At 35.8% G+C, this 25,794-nt stretch overlaps 2 protein-coding genes, 1 long non-coding RNA gene and 1 other non-coding gene across 4 annotated transcripts; all 4 read right to left on the reverse strand.

Moving 5' to 3' along the window:
- Nucleotides 1–4,428: 4,428 nt before the first annotated feature.
- Nucleotides 4,429–7,176, reverse strand: LOC130731730 (uncharacterized). The gene is made up of 5 exons (XR_009016800.1): nt 6,954–7,176; nt 6,609–6,742; nt 5,890–5,939; nt 4,877–5,244; nt 4,429–4,724 (listed from the first exon to the last, which is right to left on the reverse strand). It is a non-coding gene; the product is annotated as an uncharacterized LOC130731730 (long non-coding RNA).
- Nucleotides 7,177–11,227: 4,051 nt separating this feature from the next.
- Nucleotides 11,228–16,785, reverse strand: LOC130734237 (uncharacterized). The gene is made up of 5 exons (XM_057586578.1): nt 15,107–16,785; nt 14,836–14,998; nt 12,929–13,092; nt 12,091–12,346; nt 11,228–11,620 (listed from the first exon to the last, which is right to left on the reverse strand). Exons 1-5 carry the CDS (start codon nt 16,555–16,557, stop codon nt 11,516–11,518), a joined length of 2,139 nt encoding a protein of 712 aa, XP_057442561.1. The 5' UTR covers nt 16,558–16,785; the 3' UTR covers nt 11,228–11,515.
- A 3,739-nt stretch (nt 16,786–20,524) lies between these two features.
- Nucleotides 20,525–20,597, reverse strand: TRNAK-CUU (transfer RNA lysine (anticodon CUU)). Its single transcript has one exon. It is a non-coding gene; the product is annotated as a tRNA-Lys (tRNA).
- A 694-nt stretch (nt 20,598–21,291) lies between these two features.
- Nucleotides 21,292–25,140, reverse strand: LOC130734239 (uncharacterized). Its single transcript, XM_057586579.1, has 3 exons — nt 24,536–25,140; nt 22,835–23,586; nt 21,292–22,238 (listed from the first exon to the last, which is right to left on the reverse strand). The coding sequence occupies exons 1-3, from the start codon at nt 24,848–24,850 to the stop codon at nt 21,749–21,751; spliced, it is 1,557 nt and encodes a 518-aa protein (XP_057442562.1). The 5' UTR covers nt 24,851–25,140; the 3' UTR covers nt 21,292–21,748.
- Between the last annotated feature and the right edge of the window lie 654 nt (nt 25,141–25,794).

Raw genomic sequence — 25,794 nt, forward strand, 5'->3', positions numbered from 1 at the left:
TCTATTAGAGAGCAGGATTATCTGTGAAATCGTACTTCATACCTAAGCTTTTACCTATCAAGATGACACTCTGGACAAGGACGTTAAACGCCGACCAGCAGGAATCTCGCTAAAGCCACACACAAGGATGTTCCACCTAATTGAAAGTCATTAAGGAGGTTAATAGTCTGAGACGCAACCTCCATTGAAGTGAATCTCGCAAACCTCAAACTTGGAAAACCTCCAAAACTTCTTTTTCCTCTGGAAAAAAACTATTACCACCCTTCCAAATTGGGCAAAAAGCCCCCGAATTTTGTGATAACCGACACACAATCTGAGATCTCATCCATAAAGGGAGTGAAAATCAAACAACAAGAAACCCCTTCTCCCTCCTTTGAAGAAAAATGTCATTGTTGCTTGTCTTTATACCACCCACTCCTAAGAAAGAGTCTTCGCACACACCCCGTCGGACGAAAGAGCAACAACGCATGAACCCTCGCCGGACGAAGGAGCCACCATGCTAGATCCAACCAAGCTAAGCCCTATGCAAATTTTTTCAACATTGTTTTGAACAATGTCGTCATCTCCTTCTTGATCGTCCCCTGGCTCCCCTCCATCATTGTCGTTAGTCCCTGCCTTAAAATTCGTGACCAGGCGGCGCATAACCATGCCCCACAACTCTTGTCGCCGTCCCACAACTTGCTGAGGAAAAGTGAACCCTAGAAGAGTCTTTCTCCATCCATTACTCTCATAGAAAGGTCTTGACTTTTTCTTTTCTATGAGTGGTTCTAATTATTACGAAAGAAAATCTTGATGAAACCCAACAATCATTTTTCCATCCACTTAAAACTTGTTATTTGAGAAAAACATGGAGTCGTTCCCCAACATTATTAATCTTTAACCAATCATAATAGTTCATTTCGTTTCACAAAGTTTTGATTCGTAACTTTAAGCATTTTCGTCGGTAAATTAAGTCACTAAAAACAACTCAATAAATAGTGTGGTGACTTATTTTACTCTCAAAAGTATAGAAGTCATACCCATAATTTGTCATATAAAAGTCAACGAAGATTACACAATAAATATATAGTTGTCATTAATTTGAATGGACCAACCCTTATAGAAACCTTAACTAATAAGAAAGTTGCATTCCTCGCGAAGCAACTCTTTATCTCATCCATATATCTTAGAGAATAGAATTAGTATAAATGTTTGTCATGACCAAGTCAATAATGGAAATAATGCACACAATTTAATTCTCTACCATTTTCTGGTTTATAGGTGCTATTACATCATTATAAAATCTCATAGTTAGATATTTGAAGTCACCATTATTATATATTTGCTTGTCACAATTTGTTACATCGGTATTAAATATTTGTTTACCACAGATAAAGCCACATATAATATATATTCATTATTAAAATATATAATAAATTTTACTATCACTCCACAACCCACATCTAATCCCTCCTTTAGAGAAAGATTAGCCATCTCCATTCTCCAGTCACATGCTTCAAAAAAAAATCAAACTATTTTTTTTGTGCATTTGTCAATCTCTCTGTGTTTATTGCTTTAGAAGAAAACATTCAACTTTTCATTAGTTTATATATTAAGATTTGTTTAGAAACCTCTCTGCCTCCCCATTCATCATCGATAGAAACATCTCTCTTCCAACACTTAATCCACGATGAATCTAAGTGTTCAAGAAAATCCAGCATGGTTTAAAGCAAGTATGAGGAGGATAATCTTATATAATTCAGCTTCTAAACACAATTCAAGACTCTAAAGTCAAAACGAGTTCTCACATAATGAGAAGAAATGTTTTAATGATGACAAAATGACAAAGATATAAATGAAGATCAAAATGAAGAATGAGAAAGGCATATGCAAAGCACGGAGACTAAACCCCCGAAGAAAATTCGGTTGAGGTGTACAAAACCAAGAGACTATCTCTATCAAGTATTATCATCATATCCTGATATCATCCGCACAAGAATGATATGACCTCTATTGTCCAAGAAAATATTGTCCATAACTTGGATCGTCCAGAGCTTCATTATCTACCTTATATGTCGCGTCCCCCTTCCATGAGTGACGACTTCACCCAACTCCTACCACCTCAGGAGCGAGTGACACGAGTTTTTTTTGCTACAGCTAATCCTTACTAATTATAATCTAAACTCAGGGACCACTAAGACCGTCATTAGTCTAAGAGTTCCCTTCCATCCCTTCAGGGGAATGACCATGCATCTAAAACAAACATATTAGTGACAGAATAACTAGCATCACACACACAAGCATCCGTGGCATAGAGCCACTATAGAGTACACATAACAGAATCAAATAGAGTGTTCAAGAGAGGACATACATGTCCCCGCCAAACAACATAAAGTAAAACTAAATAGCAGTAAGAACTGATAGAAATTTCATCGGACCGTACGCTTCACTCCCCATTCATCTCCTCCTCTGGCTCCTCCTCCATCTCTCTGTTGTTTCCTTCCTCCTGCACTGGTACCGATACTCTCTCCCCCAAGTCGTCTGCTCTCATAAACCTCTGCCGGTATATCCGGACATCTCTGGAAAAGTCGGGTGGATGCACTCTCTTCCGAGCGGTGGTCCTAAGGCATGGAGCCGTCCTCCGGGGCGGTGAACCCACAGACTCTCGTAATGCCTAACCAAGTTCAAAGGGCTGCTGCATGCTCCTGACCTGAACTAGTGTAGCTTGAACTGGTCCTCTCTGAGGGACGAAATTCACACCGTACTGAGGGGCGGGTTCTACACCATGCTGAGGAACGAGATCCACCTCGAGCTGAGGCTATGGTGGTGGATCGGGAACTGGTGGTCGGAACCTCCTTGTCTGCCTTGGCATGTAAAATGAGAATGCTAGAGGGATTGTCACTGGATATTCTATGTCATCAGATCATGGCTCCCTACACCAGCCCACAAAAAATTAGTTAAGTCTCAAATTAAGATCTCCTTGTTGGAGATGCTCTTAAGGGGTTCGAGGTAGTTCATCAAGAAAAGAAATAATGGTTTGTTCACATTCCATTTTCACCTCCACCTTAGGTTAATAAGAAGAAAAATGAGAGAAATGAGTAATATGATTTGTGATGTGACAAGAAATGCAGAGAAAGAAATAAAGAAAAGTGTGTGAAAATGATATGAAAGAGAAAGTGAAGTGTGAATGAATTATTACTTATCAAGAAAATAAAAATTAATAATCTAGAAAAGTAGAAAAAGCAGAAAATTTTAAAAATTAATGAAAATATGACATTTTAATCAATATGTTAGCTTTCAAAAATTTGTTTTGTCCAAGAAAAATTTTCTTCTCGTTTTTATCATTTCATTTTATGTGTTTTAATTCAACTAATAATAAAGAAAAAACATAATGTACAAATCCGCCCCGATAGCTTTTGAAGCTTGCGCCTGAGTATCTTTAAGTGAAATGGAGAGTTCATTATACTAGAACAAACTTGACCTTTTTTTTAATTTTTGTGTTTGACAAACTCTGGGCCTTCACCTACATATCCTCCATGGAGAGAATCAAGGCAAACATATTTTTGAGTTTTTTGCAAGATTAACTTGAGAAAACTTGATTTATGAGAAGGGCTTGAAAAAAGCCTTTATTTTGGGGTGTATGAAGAAAATAGATTTCCGTGTCTTCATAGCTCTAGGAGAAGTCAAGACGTATGTAATTGTGATTTTAAAGCCTAGAAGAAGTCATTTTTTAGGAGACTTTTTATTTTGGGGTGTCTTATATCTCGGCCTGCGTATTCTTTCTGAACACACACTAAAATTACGTAGTACTATTACTTGATTCTTGAAGTCTTGGAGAAGATTTTTTTGTCATTTTCTTGAAAAAAAAACTTTGGGTTTTGATAATGGAAAACATGTTTTGGCATTTTTGATAAAGGAATTTCACGTCACTACAAAAAAATGAATTTTTGGTGGCATTGATATTGTTAAGTTGTGGCATTTAATAAATGTCACAAGTGTTATTACTGGCATTCCCCTTAAATGCCTCTATTACAGGTGCCACAACTGATTTGTGGCATTTTTTGCTTAAATGCCGGTTTTCTGTGCCACAAATTGTTTTGGCATCTTTTAAATGCCACAAAATGAATTTATATTGTATTCGCCTCAAACTTTACTGGCACTTCATAAATGCCACAAAAGGCTACATGTTACTACTCTCACATTATTGATATTACCAATAAAATGAATATTCATTAATATTTTTCAATAATTAATTATACTTCCTTTTTTTTCCAGAGCCATGATTTTTGCTAGACCAGTACTACTTCCTATGCAATCTCATAGACACAATGGATAGATTATGTCAAATTTAAACCATGGTCAGTGAAACTAAACATAGTTTGGATGCAAACTCATTGACAAAATATATAGATTATGTCAAATTTAAACCAGAGTCAGCGAAACTGAACACATAAGAGATTGCTATAATCTAGTACTTGTTAAAGTTTCTATGTAAAAGTTTCGTCCTCGAAACTACAAAGCTTCAAAAATAGAGTAGAAACCCAGAAAAGTGCAATGTTCCTTTCAATAATATATCTTCAGAAAATTACTCATATAAACAACAGAATGAACTATGTCTATACCTATGAAATAAAAATAGCATTGAAAGTAACAAGGGGCCGCTCATCAACTGTCAGGAAATCAAATCCCACATCAGACCTAGATGCCAATAGATGCCTTCAAAGTTGTCAATCTCAATGCTACCTCTGCAAAAACCAAAACTAAAATCAAAACAAAGCAAAAGGGTGAGAGGAATAGAGGAAGTTAACAAAGGTGAAAAGAAAAACACTCGTCCTTTGATTTCCACCACACATAAATGAAGTAACAGATAATCATAATGCAAGAGCAGAAGCGGTACCTTGACATTCTCAGGAACTTCAGGAACTTTGTACGAATCTTAGTGGCTTAAAAGAGTCAGTCGTTAAAAATCCTCATTTCCATTCCATCTTTAAGTCAGTCTTCGATTCGGCCAGAAGAATTCAGGTATAAGAACCCCATATGGCAATTTGGAATCCCTCTGGCTGTCTTCCACTCATAACACACATCCATCATCTTTAAGTAAAATCAACCATAACAAAAGAGGAAGAAGAAACCTGCAGAAGAAGGATAGCTCGTTGAACCGGAAGCTCAGTAGGTGCAAATAGACATGTTAGGGAAATCAAATCCCACATCATACAAGCCGAGATGCCAATAGGTGCTTCCAAGTTGCCAATCTCAATGCTACCTCTGCAAAAACCAAAATTAAAATCAAAGCAGAACACAACGGTAAGGAATAGAGGAACTTAACAAAGGTGAAAAAAAATTAAAAAAACAGTCATCCTTATATCACAGATTACCCCATTTTGTCAACCACAAACTATGAAAAATGGTATGCACAAACTATACATAAGGGTAACTAACATAATGAAAACTTGGGGAAATCTGCATATTATATCATAGATTACCCCATTTTGTCTGTATAATTTGCACCAAGAACCCTATAGACATGCAAAACCAGACATTACAATACAATAAATTGCTTGATATGATTACTAGCTTGACATTAGATAAACACCATCACATGATGCAGTGTTTAAAACATTTACAGGACGCACACCATCATTCTTAACATGGGAGGCATAAATTAGAAAATGCAAAAAGCCCATAAAACTAATTATCATGGGACGCACACCATCATTCTTGACAGTACTTTGTTAATCAGTAGTAGTATATTAATCTAAGAGTTAATCAAAGACTTTTACCAAAGCGTCATCCTCTAAAGTGAACTGAATTTCCTCTTTATTGTGAACACTCTTTATCTCATCTCAAGAAAGCTCTTAAACTATAATATTTTGTTAAGGGAGATGACAAAGGATGCCAAATTGTGTTCACCTTCACGCGATCTCCATCACCTTCACGCATACCTCGATGCCAAAAAAATTCTAATAAAAGAAAAGATAGTAAGAGCTATGCTTTGGTAGCATGACTTTTGCATTTCTCAGAGTAAAGGTAAAAGTGTATCAAAAGCCCTTGAATCAGTCACTTAGTCTATTGTACAATAGAAATCAGACAAAAAATTAATTTGAATCAAAAGCAGAATAAGTTTGTATGACAAAGGGAAAATAATGCTCATATAAAGTGCATATCTCAAACTAACTTCAGCACAGAACATTGTTGCATAAAAAGAGCAAGGCAAATAATGAAGGACAAAGATAAAAGCAGAAACCAATAGGAAATAACCTGTGACAGAAACTTGTCTTAATGTAGAAAGGTCAGGCGGTTTAAAGAATATATGTAATGCACACTGAAACTAACATCAAATGACCAAATAAAAATAGACAATCAAAACAAGCATGCACATACATTCTTACATGTTAACGAATAAGGAAATATCAGCATAAAATTGATTTGGTAATATACTAATATGGAATTCATCTCAGAGCAAAGGAAATTATCATTAACATCAGTCTATGAACAAACATTTCTATCCTTGAGACGGACAACAACTACTAATCCCACTGGATATCACACAATTCACAAAACACATACATACAGCCAAAAATCCATTTCAGATTAATCAGATCAAGTAGAACGCGGCGAAATGAACTCACGAATTTCGGCGTAACAAGCAAAACGGGGACGAGCAATTCAGCCTCCTGACAACTTCAACACGTTTCAGATAATCCAGTGGCATTGCGTAAGGTAATTTCAGAATCCGCAAGAAAAATGAACTCTCAAACTCAATCTGTAAATCCACACCATTCAATTCTAATACAATGTCCACAATAATAGTAACAAAAACCTAACAACTGAGTGCATTCAATTATAATCGTTTCAGCAAGCAAAACTAAATGGAAAACATGCAACGAAAATCACATAAACGTGTGCCACTGTTAATCTTAGATTGTGGAACGAGAAACGAAGTTGGAATGGAAACTTTGGATCGAGAATCTTACCATCCAGAATTTCTGAGCAAGAAACAGAGAGCACCTTCACCTTCACGCGATCTCCGTCATCTTCATGCAAACCTCGATGCCAAATTGTGTTCGTTATCACCTTCGCGAACCTTCATTCTCGGAGTTTGAATTGGACGTCAATGTGGAAGGTGGTGTTGGTGGTGCCGTTGAGATCGATGAGGAGGCGGCGGAGGGGACCAGGGACGGAACCAGAAAAAATCGTTTAAGGGGGCGAAAATTTAACACATGCTAAATAGAAATTACAATATCTAACTTATACTATTAGCATTCCTGTAAAATTAGATTCAATTATCATCATATGTCCCAAAATTAATTGGAATAATTGTTAAAATATTCTTTTTAACAATAACTAATTTTATATTTTTTTTCAGTATCATTTTCACTTTTTTCTTCTTTCTATAGCACATCAACCCTTATATATTTGTCTTCTTCCTCTTTTATTTCTCTGTGTAAATATATTACTTCCCTAATATATTTATTTTGTATGTATATTAGTATAAAATGAGTAAAGATGTTGTCTGGTGGTAGGGATGTTGTTAATATTGACATTGTATAGAGTTATTTGAAAATTGTAATTTTTGGCATTCAGGCAAGAAAGCAATATTGCTGTGATATTATAACTAAATTTTTTTTTATCTAACTAAAAAGACTAATAATTTATTCACACTTCTCTTTCTCTTTCATCTCTTTTTAATTTATTTCTTTTTTTATATCTCTACATTTTCTATCACATCACAAAACACTTTTTATTTACCTCTCTTCTCCTTCTATCATACTCTTAATGTAAGTGTGTACAAAACATTATATATTATGTTCAAATAAAAAGAGTAAACTTTACAAAATATTATTCAACTAATAATATGAAGTGGTGGTGGAAAAGTAAGGTTTTCTCATTATTTCTTAAAAGTGCCAGAGGCTGTGTAGTATATTACACTATATAGGGGGTGGGGGGCGAATATAGATTTTACTATGGTATATAGTATATACATATACTAACTTGTATGAGCACAGGGGCCAGCGCCCCAAATGCTTACAACCTAGTTCTGTCCCTGGAGGGGACGATAGCGATCCAGTAGTTGTGGGTGAAAGAGGGAGGTTTTTGTAGAGGGATCCGGCGGAGGAGGAAAGGAGGTGGCGGTTATTTCCGTCATTGGTGGTGGTGCCATGGCGGAAGGTGGTGTTAGGGTTTGGGAAAGATGAAGAAGGGGCAGAAAAGGAAGGGGCACTCGTGGAGGAGGAGGAGAGAGGGAAAAAAAATAAAAAAATGTAAGGTTTTTCTTTTTACTTTTTAGTATAAAAATCTAGAACTGTGTGATTGAAAGTTAAAAAAACAATTATATATTAAAATTGAAAAGGGTTATTTGTGGCATTTAAGTTAAGTGCCACTTCAGAAAATTGCTACCAAATAGCTGCTAATTAGCTAGGAATACGTTTTTAAATTAGTGGCATGTAGAAGGTGTTTGTTTCACGGATTGGAAAATGATACCCAGGAATCTTGTTCCCAGGAATGTTATGATGGGAATGTTATTCCCAGACATTTTTAAAAAATTCGTTTGGTTCACAAAATCGGTTCCTGGGAATCTTTTTTAATATTCCTGGGTATAATTATAATATATGTTTGGTTCAAAATGTATATTCCTGGGAATAGATAGTAAAATTCTTAAAATGCCCTTCGCGGTAAAAGACATGGGTAGTGGGTAGTTGGTAGTGGGTAGTGGCAATTCAGAGATTTCACACCAGAAATCTCATTCCCTTCTATTCAGGATTCAACTTACCCACCTCTCCATCATGGGAATGAGAAATGCTTCTGGATGGGCATATGACTTACCCAGGAATAAAAGATACTCGGGAATATTTTTTCAAATCTGCTACCAAACATTGGAATGTAGATTCCGGCCTAAACATTCCCGGGAATCATTTTACAATCCGTGAAACAAACGCTCCCGTAAGTTAAGTGCCACTTTAGAAAATTCATACCAAATAACTGCTAATTAGCTACGAATACGTTTTTATATTAATGGCATTCTGATTAAATGCCAGAATAATATACGTTTGTGGCACTTTTTGGTAAATGCCACAAATATAGTGCCACTAAAAACAAGTTTTCTTGTAGTGTGTTAAGATTAATGTTTTTTTTGGATTTTTGATAATATATTTTTTATTTTTGGACTAACTACCTAGATGCAGGCCCAAACCAAATCCTACTAGAAAGTATCTTCATTTGTTTTCTCATCATCATCATCATTATTATTATTATTATTATTATTATTATTATTATTATTATTATTGTAACCTAAAAAGAGGCCAGTCCACATTGCCTGAAACTGATAGCCACCGTCAGATAGAGAAAGGGAGAGATCGAGAATGAGAAAGAGAGAGGAACAGCTAGGGTCTTTGAGAAAGCGATGATGTGGTTGCTATGGAGGTTCCTGGGGACTGGGGTTGTGTTAGGGGGGAAACTTCCTCAATGCAAATCTTTCTTGTTGACCATAAAAAAATACACAAATCTTTCTTGTTCATTTTTGTGTATCTTTATGTGAGATTGTGTTAGGCTTGTTGTTCAAGTCCTTCTTCCCTTATGTAAGATGTTCTGGAAAGTCATTCTTGTTCTAATCTTCTCTTTTTCTGCATCTCTGATAATTTGCCAATTGATTCATGAAATGAGCTTTTCTGCCTTAGCTGGACAGGAGGAATCTCTCTCTTTCTTGCTTGTCTCTTAACACCTTTATCTTGCTACCTATTGCACCCATTGCCTCGTACATCTTAGTTTTGTTTCATTCACATTAATTCTTTTGTTTGCTTCAGTTGACTTATTTTTGTCATTACATGACTCTACATCCACGTTGCACCTACATTTCTCTTTTGTTCTTTTTGATTAATTTTCTGAATTTTATAAATTGAACAATTAGTTAGTTTTTTTCTTTTTCTTTTAATTTAAATAAAAACTGATTTATAATAAAATAAATTAAATAAAGAAAATCGTCAACAAAGCAATTAATTTGAAATTTACCAAATCAAGATATAGGAGAAGTTTAAACTATGGGTGATTTTAGTCCCCAAACAATTTTGTGAGCAAATTTAGTTTCCCTACATTTTTTTACATCGGAAAGATAAATTACACACGGAAAAAATTGACCTCAGGACATCCCCTTCCAACCCATATATCCCCTCAGCTCTTACCACTCGAGCTATCATTTGAGGAGTTTCTCTACATTTTAGTTGTTGCAAATTAAGTCCCTCTATCATTAATATTTTGCTTAACTCTTAAATTCTCAGTTTTAAGAAAAATCTTCACAAATTGAAATGATTTAGTCCCTATTTTTTTTTTTGGAATCAATGTAAATCATTTTAGACAACATTCCCTTTATAACTCACTTATCAAAATATTTAATTTCAATCAAAAAATAAAAAATCTCTACTTTCCACTTTTTTTAACTCTAATCTCATAGTCGAACGTTCAAAAAAAAAAATCTAATAGTCCCTGAATGAAACATTTTTATATCTCATAGTCATATCTTACAAAATCCTTCAAGTTTTAACAAAACTTCACTAATGTTTAACATTCTAAATTTTAAAACTGTATTATATATCATATTTATCATGCACCAAAAAACATTACCAAATTTATACTTAATTTAAAAAGTACAGGGATCATATTAGCTTGCAAAAAAAAAACTAAGTGACCAAAATTACATGTATTAGAAACTAAGAGGACCTAAAATGCAATTAAACTGAAAATTTATTGAAGGATCCAAAATAGAGCATTACTATAGGGACTAGAGAAATCCAATTATTTGTCTTTTCAAAAAAAGTATTTTTTCATTAAAAAATTGTACTCCTGGTTTGACACATTAGTTTTTGACACTAGCCCCTTATTTAATAAAAAAGAATTTTTTTATATTTAAAAATGTTATAATCAATAATTCAAATGAAGAGTTTTTAGTTAAAAATTAAAATTTTAGTTTAGCATATATATTAAAAATGATATGGGAGTTCTAAAATATACAAATCCAAACACAAAGGTCTTTGAACACACCCCTGCTATATGATGAATTTTTCTCACAATACCTAGAGCTGCAGCAATCACATTAAGGAAAAAGGAAATTTAACAATTAAGCCATAAAATCTTATTTTATTAATATCTAGGATTTCAAAAGGCAGTAGTACACCCACACTAGAGTCTTGAGACAAAAAGTTCCAAAACAAAACACGCAGGAAAGTGTTCATGACCTAGAAACTTGCAAAATACCATATATAAGGTACCCATACATCACATAGGACAACAGTAGACAACAGAAAAATACAACATGCACCTGCACCAAAAAGCACCTGCAAAACAAGCCTAGCCTGTGGAAGTTCCTTATGAGAGGCTAGTAGCAAACTTGTTTCTGCAGTTTAGGCTCAGATTCTGGTACACACAGACAAAGATACAACATATACTAGTAGCTAAGTTAGAACTTAGACGTACAAATTAAACAAAAAGGACTTGATTAGGAGAATAGTAGTGATCTTAAGTGGGAACAACAACATATCTTGTACAATCACTTCTTAAGCAGGTTTCTTGAAAAAATCCTCTTGCAATATGGGCTGGTTCGCAAGATTTTGTGGGGGCGAACTGCTTCAACCAAAGATGCATGCAGAGGTCCCTGTATGAAAAGGAAACAAACAAGAAAGGAAGCATCAACATCCTGAGTTGAGAAGGCAAAGAATAGCAAGTTGACACATTTAATTAGGGGTGACAATATGGGTCAACTCGCCCCGCCTCTCTTTCAACCCGCCTAAAGTAGGTCCCCGCTAGAGAATGAGTTGGAAAAAGCTAATTCATGCCGCTTAGTGGCGGGTTGGCAGTTAACTCTTCGGTAAAGAAAACTATTTCAAATATAATTATGACATATAAATGTTAAAAAACGGGTTGGCACACCAAAATTCCCCAAAGCGCTAAAAATTACAGTTTTTTTTATATGTTGTTTCGCGGGTTGACGGCTTATGTGAGTTGGCTAACTCGATTGTCTAACCAGCCCCACCCCTTGACCGGTTAAATCGGTTGACTCACGGATCAAACCCAAGTTGGCACCCCTAGATAATACACAGATACACAAAATATAGAATTTAATACCTTGGTCACTGAGAGAGCACATTGAATCACATAGTTAGCATATGGGTCTTGCAGCAACTGCTCAAAGTGAGTAACAGACAGCAATTCTTGGACTATCCTGGATCTGGTCTCTGGAACTTCGTTGAGGCATTTTTCAACCACGTGGCTGCTAAACTTTTGTGTGGCGAGGTTTATGTAGTTCCCTTTGAACATAGAAATCAGTTTGGCTGTGATACTTGGGTTCTCCAGGTCTATGATATACTGAACAACATAATTTCTGGGAAATAACAAATTGAAAGTGTTACTTTAATTTGATGCCCTCCTACCTTACAAATTTAGAGTTATAAATAAACAATAAACCCAAGATGTAAATAACCAATTGCACAGTGTTTCAACTTTTACTAATCATGTTTCAATAACCTCTTATATTTTATTTTTATGGTTACTGTGGTGGTTAGATGAAGGGTCAGAAATGAATACAAGAGAAAAGCAAATCAAGCAGGAATACCAGCAGCAGGAAGAATTTTTAATTTTGCACATCATTTATAAAACAGATAAAGCCCAACAAATTAATTTAAACGTTTTAAGTTTCAAAGAAGAAACCCAATCTAGTTCCTTCAAATCAGTTCATTTTCTTCTGTAATTGCTTAATCAGGAGTTATCACATTGGAGTGAAACTATTTCTAATTTTGGTTTCTAATTATAGCAAAGTTTAATTGGGACAGGTCATATGCTGTTAGTTGCCTAATTTCACTTAGTATAGTCATTACATACAATACTTTATAGTCATTACTTAGTAATTACATGACTTTTTATAATTTTTGTTATTTCACAAAATTATAAAACAAAGGAAGATTACCCATATGGATCTTGAGCCAGGAGAAGCGCATGTTTGCATATTTCTTTGACTATCTTATCATGACATTTTCCCGTGGAAGTATCAATGCAACGTTGCAGTACACAGCACCCGTGTTGATGAGTAGCCATATCAACACAAAACTTCACAGCAGCATCAAAAATAAACTGTCACAAATAGAGGGAAACAAGAACAAAGAAACACTTCAATTAGTTTCAATCACAATCTGCAGGTCCAAGATAAAATAAAATAGATGATGAATCAGATGTTAAAGAACACATGATTGATAAATTGAAATTTCACCATAAGTATACACTAAAATACCATATTCAATATAAAGAAGATAAGGGAGAAAATCAGCAATCGTTAAGGCAAGTCCTTCACACTTCTGTTTTTTAACTTCAAGAACAAACTATCAGTATTGAAAATTATTATAGAACTGATAACCATAACCATTATTATTTACAAATGTTTCCTTGGATAATAGAGTTATCAATTACACATTTCATTCAGGTTCTCTATTTTTCTCTACATGAAACTCACCACTAGTATAAGTTGAATAATGTCTCTTTTACCCTACTAGCTACCTCAAATGTCATAATTTCTTTCAAATGATGCTTCTAACATGATTCTTACCCAGACTGAGTACACAACTCCATCAAAATCATTATGCAAAAGATTTGAATCAAATCCATTTCAAACTTGATTAAGAATTTAGCCTATCTTCACACAATATTTATCTTTGAGGATGTCCTAGTGCATTAAGATTTGTTCACTATCCTTACCTAAAATCCAAAAAGGCTTATAACTTTTCAGCATGTAAGTTATATCTACTCATTAACTAATTCATAAGACAGAGCAATCACAGTGCCAATAACTCAAACACTTTAAAAATTACTGACTAGCACAAAAAGAAATTTGTATGATGAAATTTAAAGGATTATATTTAACTTAAATTTTCAGTTCTATGCCAATTGTCAGTAATCAGTACTTTCTCAACCACAACATTGTTCTTAATTTCTTATAGGCAGAGAAATTGTCCTTTTAAGGAAATGAAAAAAATATTCAGGCCAAGTAGAGAATGGCTTCACCAGTATGGTCTTCCAAGAAAACACCATGGTGAATATTGTTCCACAGCTAATTTACCTTTTAATTTTTTTTTTCAAAAGTGACCAGAGGAAGACATAGGCTTATAAATTAGCAAAACACAGAAACGAAACATGATCAGACTGGAAAGAACAGAGTAACAAAATTCAGGTTTAAAATTGACAGAACTATGATTTCAAGTGGTATGTACTACACTACATTCCTAAACTCTACTCATGACATTTTGAAATGGAATGTAAAACTTGGATTAAGAGACTATCATACTTGTAATAAAAAGGTCAAACAAAATGAAACAATGAAGACACTTCTCATGACTTATTGTTGGTTTGCTTCATTAATAATGAGAAACGGTTACAATCTAATTTTCTTATACCTTTGTGGTGTCCAAGTTACTGAAAGCAAGCAGGAAGGGTGATGTGTAAGAGTTTTAAATTGCAATCCGTGATTGCAATTGCGGCCGCAATGTAAAAGATTTTGGAGTCCTCACACGGCATAGCAACATAAATTGTGCATTGGTCAACAATTCCGTAACGCAATCGCAATTAAATACTCTAAGGTGCACGTCATGACGATATGTCATGACGATATGACAAGGCCTTACAAATTTTAAGCAAAACATATCTAGGAAATGTGTAACAAGCAATAATTTATCTTCCCTTTATTGATCACATCAGTGCTAAATAAAATTGCCTTACTATGCAATCATACAATGCAACCAAGTGATGTCCACTTCAAAAGTAACAAAGGCCAAAAATAGAATAAAAAACATAATAAAAAGGAAAAGAGAGAAGTGCTATATATACCTCGTTTTCTTGGTTGTTAAGGCACTGCAAGCAACGTTGGACAACATGGTTTCCATTCAGATCCTTGACAAGATCAAGAAAACAAGGTTGAATAGCAGACCTCACCAATGAAATTTGTTGCCTTGACCTGAGGCTCCCAATCAACTTCTGAACCACCCGAGTGCTGAAACAGTAATTACCATAATCAGTTCAGTGTATCAAAACAACCAAATTAAGGAATTGACAGTTTCTTAGTTGAAATGGAGAAGGATTTATAATCATAATTACATACCCATGTGTGTTCAAAGAGGTTCTGACCAATTGCCCTGGTTCCTTAGTCAACATTAGCACAATCTGCAACCTCTGATCATCTCTGCAAAACTCCACCAACTTCTGCACAAGGTAATTTCCAAAAGGGTCCATCATGAGTTCAACAACAACATCTCTCACCCCCTCAAACACTATCTGAACATCTTCAGGGGTCCCATCTTCAACCATGGTCTGCAAGAAGCGACAACCATTCTGATCCTTCGCCATGTGGTACATGTAAGCTTGTAGCTCAGCCACAGACCCAAAATTCAGCAGCAATGGCTGCATGACATCACCTGCAGCAACACTGCTACTATTTCCATGGTTACAAACAGGAACACGAGGAGAAACAACCACCTGAGGAAGAGGAAGAGGAACTTCCTCTCCAACAACACGGTGTGAATGAGAATGGGAATATGTATGCTTTCTTCCACTACCACATACAGGATTGCCATTGCCATTACACCCATTTTCACAGCGTGATCTCATGTCTTTCCCTTGTATGATGAAGCTGTTATCACACCGAAACGCTACAGGGTCAAATCCTGTTCTTCCTGGAGACAGAGATTGCTGACATTGTTGTTGTTGTTCCCAGTTGGGTGATTCTCTCGTTGCAGGGAAACAACGTGAGGAGGGTCTAGCATTGTTTAGATTCAAACCAATCTTGGGTTGTTGCGATTCAAACGATGATCTTCTCGGTGACAAGAGAAAATGGTCATAAGGGTAGTGGGGTGAAGGTGAAAGTGAAGGTGAAGGTGAAGCAGCAAAAGATGGCTTCTGAAACTGAGTTACACGCGCATAACCACCACCGCCGCCGCCATAACAATCACCACCACAGCACTCACTGTTCCCGTAGCAGAGAGAATCAAACGCGCTTCCTTTGGAAGAAGAAGGCAAAGACCAATTCACATCAGAGACTAAACCCTGAGAAACAGAACCACCACCACCCCAAGTGGCGGAGGATTTCGTGGCCGCCACGTTTCGCTGATGAAACAGAGGATGCGGTAGTTCTTCTTCCAAACCATACGGCGTGAACGACGACGGCATTGCCATTGGCACCACCCCTCTGGTGGTGGTTTTGGCACCGTGATGATTGTTCATCATCACTTGCTCCTCCACGATACTCATTCCAGAAAAATCCTTAGACAACAAGTGAACGCTTCCAAATCCAACATCGTTGTTGTTGTCATCATCACTCACCCACTTGTCATCTCCGAACAACACCCCATCGCCGTAGAAATCGAACTGATTCGACGGTGTTGAAGATTTCGACGGCGCGAGTGACACCATGTGGTGGTGGTGGTGGTGGCTGGGGTAGAGGTCGTAAAACGACGGCGGAGGCGGCGGTGGTGGTTCGTTAGATGCCGCGGCGGCGTTGAGCCAAGCTAGCTCGAGCTCTTGTTGCTTCCTTCTCATGGCGTTGTCGTTGAACATGATCTCCAAAACGACGGTGGATTGAAACGAAACGAAACGAGACGATTGAAATTTGAGATGATGAAAACAAACAGAGAGAGAGACAGAGACAGAGGATTACGATTGGAAAAAACAAAAAACAAGTCTGCAAATGTGTGCGGAGTGGTCGGTTAGTTGGGAGTGGTGGCAGCACCAGCACAGTGTGAGCGAAGCATTGTTGAATCTGCAGAGCAGCTTTTGAGGGAGGAACCAACAAGCAACGGAAAAGGAATAATAACAATATCAGGGTTGTTGCACGGAGAGAGAGAGTGTGTGTGTGTGTGAGAGAGAGAGTGAGTGAGGTTTTTGATTTTGTTGGTAGTGTACTTGTATCGGCGTCACTTTCTCTTTCATCTCATTTTCACTCGTTATCAATACTTTAGGTCTATCACATCGCATATTGTATTACTTTCGTCTCTTTCGATCGGTCGATATCTAAAAGTGTGAGGTGTAAAAGTGTGAATAAAGGATCGGTCGATTTTGTTGGTAGTGTATATGTACCGGCTCCATTTTCTTTTTTATCTCATTTCCGCTCGTTATTGATATTTTGTATCACATCACATATCGTATTATTCATTTCATTTCGACTCGTTTATTCTTTCTAACTCAATCGACATACACGATTCCGAACGACGATTTCTAAAAGTGTGAGGGGGTAAAAGTGTGAATAAAAGATTTGTTTGTGTGTGTGCATGTGCATAGTGTCACCACAACAAATAATCTCCTGAGATGGGACCAGTCAAGAGAGAGATTAAGGTTTGTTGAGACACGCTTGGCATTCGCAATTCTTAACCACCTTAATTGTTGCTCTCTTCTTAACTCTTTTATGACTCATTAAAAACGGTTATTTTCGTGTAGAACAATTAACAAAGATGTTGTTGATGATAAATGCCCTTTGCATACCGGTCAATCATGCTAAAATAGGAAATTTGTTCATCAAGAGGAAAGGATTAAAATTTGTTTCATTTTTAAGTGTTTTGGAGAAACATTTTAAAGTAATTAAAAGCATTTAATTGGTTGTTGTAAATGCTTCTTAATAGCTACCTTCACTATATATATTAAATTTGCGACATGTTTTATTTATTTATTATTATTATGGAGTTATTTTATTATTATTTTTTCTATTTCTTGTAAAAAAAATATTCATACTTCTAATTAAATTACACTACTTTTGCAGTTGTTATAAAAAAAAATTAAATTACACTACTAACCATTTTTCCTACTTACCAAAAAAAATTGCACTACTAACCGCCTTCCTCTTGCAGCAAAAAAATTAAAAAAATTACACTACTCTTCGCGGGTTCCTCAATGACTTGTTGGGTTGAAAAATTCTTAAGTACCAATAGACAATAGATCTCAAGTTCAAAATCAGCAAACTACCAATATCGAATAATAATAAAAAACACTGCAATCCAATGGATACTGGTTGTAGTGAAGGGGTTAAGACTTAAGAGTGACAGTTTGTACCACTAGGTCGAAAATTCAATTCTTATGAACCACACTCTTGGTGAGACCTTTAACTTTTATCATAACGAGTTGGAATTGCAATAATAATTTAATAAAAATATACACTACTACCCTCCTCATTTTTTGCAAAGTGCTTCATTTAGGGACCATAAAGCTTTAATGGAAATGATGAAATAAAAAATTGAAATAAATGAAAGGTAGATTGGATTTCTCGTATATTTTGAATTTATTTTTGGTAATTGAGTAGGGGCAAAGATCAGTTATCTAGGGAAGGACGCCTCTAATCCTGAAAAATCAATTGTTTACAAATTCAGCTGGGGATCTTCAATTCACATGATGAATTTTAACAACTACTGTAAAAGATAAGTTTATCTCAATAAGATAATAATTATTCAAAAGTTAAGTAAATAAATGAAAGCTTAAAAAAATAATAATTATCTTTGATGTACGTTTAATTTCAAGAGTTGAACTTTAACTCCTAATTCTAGTCATTCCATGAATTTGATCCTACTTTATTTTTTTTTTGTAATTTATTGGTGTCGTGATAAATTTGAGAATCTCAATTCTGCGAGATGACACCAACCTTAATATTGGAGGACAAGTCTCTTGAAGACACAAATATTTCCCCCCACTCACTCCTTCCATATAGAAGAAGTTTAGAAGCTTCATCTATGGCGGAAGGGGTGATGTCGGAGTCTTCCCCGTATGAAGCAAGATCTTTAACTTCTAATGATACTGAGTCTTATATAAGGTAAATATAAATAAGTTAGTTACAAACTAAACATATATGAATAGTAAAATGAATAAGATGATGCATGGAAGACTTACAAATGTAATTGAAATCATTCATCCACTCAATCTCCTAACTTCGTCATGTGTTTTTGAAGAGCTCATCGGGAGTGGGTAACTGAAAGTTCAAAATTTTGGCAGAGTCTCCCCTATAATACAAGGTTCCCAAAAAAATTCTATTCACCTATCACACTCAAACAACAAACATAACAAAATAGAAAACATCAAGCTATTGAAAATTAACGCTACATAGAGCACATAATGAACACTATAAGTCATCTAACAATAAAGTTCAGTTCATATAACAAGTCTAGAGCAAACATCATACATAACAACAAGATTTAAACCATAAGATTAGAAAGAACGTTAATAACTCCTTGGTTACATTGAGTGTGACTTGCGGCCTCAGCTGTGGACCGCTCCACCTCTCTCTAAGGCTTTGTTGGCTTTATTTCAGGTAGACCATTTACAGAAACTCGTCAAAAGCCTAGTACAACCCAAGCCTCCTCCCCCATCCAAGGAGGACTATTGTTGGCCTTCCTAGCCATCGTGAGCATATATACCCATTGGACCTTTTTTTCATATCCATGTGCAAACGCCTTTTTTATAAATTCATGATATTTGAAAGTCCAAGTAATTTTTTATGCAAAACAATTTCTCGAATTGGTTAGTCATTACAAGCCAATATTAGTATTATGAAATTATAAATAATGCATTCACAATTTACGTGAAAGTCGTCCTACCACTTCCCTGCTGCTTGAACAAGATAATGGACTGTTTTGCGATTTGGGTCGGGCGGACGTTCTAGTGTGCTACCTTTATTAGGCCGGTCAAGCTACTTTAGAGGTTCATCATTCCATTGTCACGTTAGAGTCAACACAATAGTCAGACATCCCCCAATCACAGCAATAGTCAGACATCTCCCAATCACAGCAACGGTCAGACATCCTACAATCACGGCAAAGTCAAGTGAGAAGTCAAGACGTCAGACCAAATTAGCGCAACTATTCCCTTTAGTCAACTAACCATGTAATAGGCGTAGGAGCTAGGGTTAGGATGTCCACCCACTATAAAAGGGGGGCTTTCGTATGTTTGAAGATCCATCCTTTTCATAACTGAGCAATATATTAGTCTTTTTCATTTGTCTTATTTACTGAAAGTTCATTCGTGAACAGGTAATAAGTTAAAATATTAAATAGATTGATTTGAAATATTTTCCTCTCAAAAAATGAAAGTAATTTAATGTGTGATCACCTCAAAATTAGGCATCTTACAAGTTTTAACTTTAATCTATAAATATCAATTTAATTTTATAAATTTTGTTTGGAAATGTTTACTTTTTAAAAACTAATTTGTATTTGTGAATAAACAACTTTTATATATATATATATATATATATATATATATATATATATAACTTTAATCTATAAATATCAATTTAATTTTATAAATTTTGTTTGGAAATGTTTACTTTTTAAAAACTAATTTGTATTTGTGAATAAACAACTTTTATATATATATATATATATATATATTTCCATTCCGAAAAAAAAAACATATATATTTTTTTTACAAGGGGGAAAACAACTTATATTCATTTGCAAACAAACACCCTTAAAATCATGTCACAAATTTGTTAGTTTTAAGGTAAAAAACCATTCCAAAAATCCAAAATTTAAAATTAAAAATTTATCGCCCACCATGGGGCTCGAACCCACGACCACAAGGTTAAGAGCCTTGCGCTCTACCAACTGAGCTAGACGGGCTTGTTATAATAAATCTCGGTTATTTTCAATACTATAATTAATTAATACTTTTAATTCAAACTACTAGAAGTCAGCCCTCAGCACGTAATAGTTAGGAATAAAACTAAATAGCACGTAACATGTCAGAAATTTATTTGCTAAAAAGCATAGAAAGTCTTTTTAAGAAGTTTATTAAATAAAAAAATGACAGTAACACAAACTATTGAGATTGAGATACCTGGGACAGAAGATATTAAGATGGATGTTATAAACTTTCAACACAATTACACAAACTATTTCCAAGAGTTCAATCAAATAGAATGACGCCGTAAGCAAAGTTAGCAATGAAGCATCTAGGATAAGCATGCTATAAAAAATAAAGAGGGCCAATGAATTATTCAAGGAATTGGATACAACAATTGGGTACAAAATTGCACGCTAAGAACACTCCACTGAAGGGTTGCTAGTTGGGTTGCTTAAACACTATTAAGATGAAGCATATGAGTTTTTTTCAGACAGCGAGCACATAATTGAAGCTAAAGTAAATAATCCATGTTTACAGTTCAGTTACAAGAGATAGAAAATAGAAAATGAAAACCTTAAGATTAAGAACACAAATTAAAGCAAGACACAAAGCCACGAAGGTGAAGAAACATAAATTTGATAATTAGGTCTAGGAACCAGGATGAGCACAGGTAGAAATACCTTACCCTTCAACAAATGTCAATGATTTATGCACTGGGATTATTAAACAATTTTTGCACTATACTTGATATTTAACAAATCAAAATGTCAATTACATAAGCCAAAACCGAGAAATGTACATTCATTGCTATCCAAGGTTTTACATTTTACATAATCAAAATACATAGAACAAAAGAAAATCTTCCCCCAAGAAGTGGAAGATAAAACTATGATGGTGTGTACCGTTTCTTCTATTAGTGTCCGAGTTTGATTTATGCAAAAAATTGATCAAAATGTAGTTCTGAAAAATTCTCCACCAGTGAAAGCATATTTGAAAATCATTCTATGATGGATTTTGCATGTAAAATCAATTCTGGGGAGAAATTACTGTGAGTAACTTTTAAGTGCAAGAATTGATTCCATGAAAAATAAGCTCATCCAAAGTTGGAAAAAGACCCTCTAAATTTTGTCAATATCTTTTGAGTTAACTAGTCACCTAAGTTGGAGAATGTTAACTGCCTATAGAGCAATATGTTCTCTTCATCATCAAGATCAAGATCAACACCATCACCATCATAATCCCTAATAGACAGTTCTTCTGAGGCAATCTCTTTATCAATGGCTAACCCATCTGATTCAATTTGCTGCATCTCTGATTCTATTAAAACCTCCATCCTCGCTCGTTCCCGGTCTCTTGGATAGGTCTTATAAAGAAATGAGTAGATTAAACAGCACAGAGCCATTGGAATTCCTATTGCTGTGTAAAGAGACTTGGCCAATGATGCAGCATTCTCTCTATCTGTTGAAATCTCGAGAGATTCACTGGATCCTTCAGGAATAGGCTTATACCCATAAACATGCTGAGCCAAAATCCCCACTGTGGGGGGAGCAAATGATGATAGTATAGACTCAAAAGATCGGTCCAAGGCATATACACTTGTTCGCGCTCTCTCTGGAACTATCTCTGCGAAAATTGGACTAATGCCCAGACAGTTGACAAATTAGCCTATGCATCAACACATAACTTGAATAAGCTTTACTAGAATCACACAGAGCTCTTTTTCCAGTTCTAAATCACAATAAAAGAAACAAGGTATCCTATGCACTATTTCATACACAGAATGGTTTGCATAAAGCCACAAAGTAAACACAAACTATTGATAAAGATGTTCAAAAACCATGCAAATTAGTACTAATTTAAAAACTGTGTTAAAAAAGTAACTTGAAAAGTTGAACTTATTTGGACTGTTCAGAGCTAATTGAGGATACCTATTCATATCATTTTTCTCTATTCAACTCTAATTTTTTAGGTTGCAAGTCCCATTCCAAGGTCAAGAGCCACAAGCCTAAAGAGGACTTTATATTGGTACTCACACATGTTTGACCAATGAGAGACCACCAACTTGTTGCAACATACTGAATAATATGTAAGCTTAATAATTTTTATTTTAACAAAAGTTGGAAGGTGTGACGCATATTTTCAGAATGTTTGTGGCAAATACTATACGAAATAAGGATAAATGAAAGGCAAAATGATGAAGCAAACATAAAAGTGGCTAGTTTGAAACACATACTTGTTTGTAGCTGGAGCATTCCAAGATATGAAGAGCCCCATAATGATTAGAATCAAACCATGAGGTATTGCTGTAGACGGATCATCCGGTAAACCCAGCAGAAGAAGTGCTGCTAGGGGGATTGCTGATCCAGAGCTTATCTGTGAAAGAATAATCCTCCCAGAATTCGGAAAACGCCTGGAGAGGATATCCCCCATCTTACCTCCAAACAAACCCCCAATAGAACTGGCGATAACAAATAAAGCTATGAGGAATGCCGTTGTCTTGTGGGAGAATCCGGTGAGCTCTAACCACATCGGCGCAAATGACAAAGCAGACCACGGAAATGAGCCAGTGACACCTTGTGCGACAATGATCTGGAAAGATGAAATCTTCGATACTGACTTGGCTTCCTGGACCAGATCTCTTACTTCTGACCAAAATGTTTTGTTCGGAGCTTGATTGCGATTATCTGTACCGTTATCCGAAAAGTGTGGATCGTTGGCAAAGAGGTACACTAAAGCACCAACTATAATGCTTATTACTCCAACAATATGAAAGGAAATTCTCCAACCAGCGATACCAAACACTGTATATGGAGCTATCAACACTGAGAAGAGGCCACCAATAATTGAGCCAAGATTGCCTGTTAGTTGAAGCCATCCGAAAGCCATGCCGCGATTGTTATCATCAGTTGAGTCAGCAACAAGGGATTGAATTGCAGGTGTGACTAGTGCCAGGCCAATTCCATTTAAACCTCGCGATACAGCTACCTATAATACAATGACTTCAAAGTTCAAAGTGAATTCAATCAGCTGTATATCTACAAAAGGGTAGCAGTTACACAGAAACTACTTTAAGAACTTCATATATGTGCCTACTGCCAAATCCAAAAGCAAAAAAATGCCAACATGTTATTTCGAAATTCCAGTGGTCTTGAGTCTTGAACACTAATTTCTTATACATTTCTGAACACTTTCATGTAAATGAATCAAGCCTAATGTTTTACGCCTTTTATTTTGTAACATGTATAGGTCAATTGAGGCTATAATTTAGAGACATTCTTTTCACACCTATAGGCGTGCATGTTTGGTTTTAAGTTGAACCAAACTAAACCTCAACCGAGTTTCTTTCACGTTTCGCGTGTTACGAAACCTTGTACCGCGCATTCTTTGAAAGCTGGTGAACACAGTTCTTTGCCTTTCCCTTCCTCCATTAACATTCAACCATATTTAAACTATCAGACAACCAATTATCCCAAAAGCTTAAGGCTGTGTTTGATTTTCAGTTTCGAAGTCTGTTAGGAGCATTGAAATTTGAGATCACACATTCCAATATTCCAATGCCTCAAACGTGAAAGAAGCTTTGGACCTCCGTTGGATGAAATCACTTAACTGAAAACTAAACAGACACTAAGTTGTTGGGTAAGGGATAAATGAATGTTTCTATATTTAATAGAAACTATAAATGTCTAAATAACAGCAATGGTCTAATTATGTAAACCCCAGAATTTTTCCTTCGATTCAAAGGGATATTCATTTTTCGTCTACTAAAAAAAAATTGAGAATGCAATTTGAATGACATGATTCAACGCAATTTGCAATTCTGTTAAGAATTTCCGATATGATCATTTTCATTTTAGCTATGAAGAACTTCCGATCCCTAAACGACGCCGTATTGGGCAGCAACAAGAACAAGAAGAAGAGAGAATTGAGCGGTGACCTGAAAGAAGGTGGAGGAGAAGCCGACAAGGAAAGTGGCGGCAGCCCAGAGAAAAGCACCGAGCGCGATGACGTGGGCCCGGTTATGGCGCGTGGCGAGGTACGCAGCAACAGGGTAGCACGCAGATTGCACGATGGAGCGAAACAGAGTCAGAGAACCAAGTCCAGTGGGGTCAGTGTGAAGCGCTGTGCCGACTTCCTTGTACACGCCGGGAAGGAGTGACTCGTCGGCTCTCTCCATGATCCCCGCCAGGTTCACCAGCACCAGTGTCACCATCTCCGCCTTCATCTTCATCTTCATCTTCATCTTCACCATCTTCTTCTTCTTCTTCTTGATTATTATTACAGTTGGAGTTTCAGACACGGTATTTTAGCTGCTAAATGTGGTTGGTGGTGGGTGATGTGGATCTTGGAATCCTTTGTTGTTGGTTTGATTGATTCGTGAGACGGTGGCAGTGAGTCCAGTTTGGCGTTCGTTAGTTTATTTTTGTGGCGGTTTGTGTTTGCTATTTTAGTCTTTGATGGGTGGGACTGGAGTTGATGTAAGATGCCAGATGGGTTGATTTGAGAGGGTATAGGGTGCCAACAAGGTAGTCTTTTTGGGTACGTGTTAGATCCATAGAATTGTGCTTCACTATAATATTCGTTGGTATCTTACTATTCTTCTCTATGAGCTCTTCCTTATCTACTACTCTTTTCCTTCTTTTTGACATATTTAGGTTTGAATGAATGTATAATTTCGTCTCTGAAAATGCAAGTGTCGGATAAATTAGTATTTAGATGAAGAAAATACTCATGTGGCTTTGATTAGGTTAAATGCGGTTAAGTTAGTCCCTATGATCATATAAAACGTTGATCAAATTAGTCATAGCTTCCTTGTTCGTAGACAAAGCTGATTCGGAATTCTCTTTTATTCCAAAGCATAACTTGTATCCATGCGCTTTTGACTGACATTTGACGCAATTATAGTTTGTTTGGTTGAAGAGAGAAATAGAGAAGAGAGAACTAGTGAAGAGAAAATATAAGTAGAGATAAATATGTGAGAAATATAGTAGATTTTATAGGTTGTTTGTTATGATAGAGATATAAGAAAAAATGTCGTAGATAATCTCATTTTTGTATTTTTGTTTGATTGAATAGAAAGTGCCAAAATGCATCAAACAAGGGATCGGAGGAGAGTATTTCCTATTTGATACTTCTCTCTACCCAAAGTTTCTCCAACCAAACCTATAATATTAGGGATCGTGGGGGTGTTCCATT

This window comes from Lotus japonicus, chromosome 1, assembly GCF_012489685.1.
Source record: "Lotus japonicus ecotype B-129 chromosome 1, LjGifu_v1.2".
NCBI classification, from domain to species: Eukaryota; Viridiplantae; Streptophyta; class Magnoliopsida; order Fabales; family Fabaceae; genus Lotus; species Lotus japonicus.

Excerpts from the sequence above, each read along its gene's own strand:
- LOC130734237 (XM_057586578.1), bottom strand. The coding sequence starts at position 16,557 with ATGTTCAACGACAACGCCATGAGAAGGAAGCAACAAGAGCTCGAGCTA. Across the intron at positions 14,999-15,106 it reads ACCTCTTTGAACACACATGG|CACTCGGGTGGTTCAGAAGT; the intron begins GTATGTAATTAT and ends TTACTGTTTCAG. Across the intron at positions 12,347-12,928 it reads CTGGCTCAAGATCCATATGG|AAATTATGTTGTTCAGTATA; the intron begins GTAATCTTCCTT and ends GTTATTTCCCAG.
- LOC130734239 (XM_057586579.1), bottom strand. The coding sequence starts at position 24,850 with ATGGTGAAGATGAAGATGAAGATGAAGATGAAGGCGGAGATGGTGACA. Across the intron at positions 23,587-24,535 it reads TCTCCTCCACCTTCTTTCAG|GTAGCTGTATCGCGAGGTTT; the intron begins GTCACCGCTCAA and ends ATTGTATTATAG. Across the intron at positions 22,239-22,834 it reads AATGCTCCAGCTACAAACAA|TCCAATTTTCGCAGAGATAG; the intron begins GTATGTGTTTCA and ends TCTGGGCATTAG.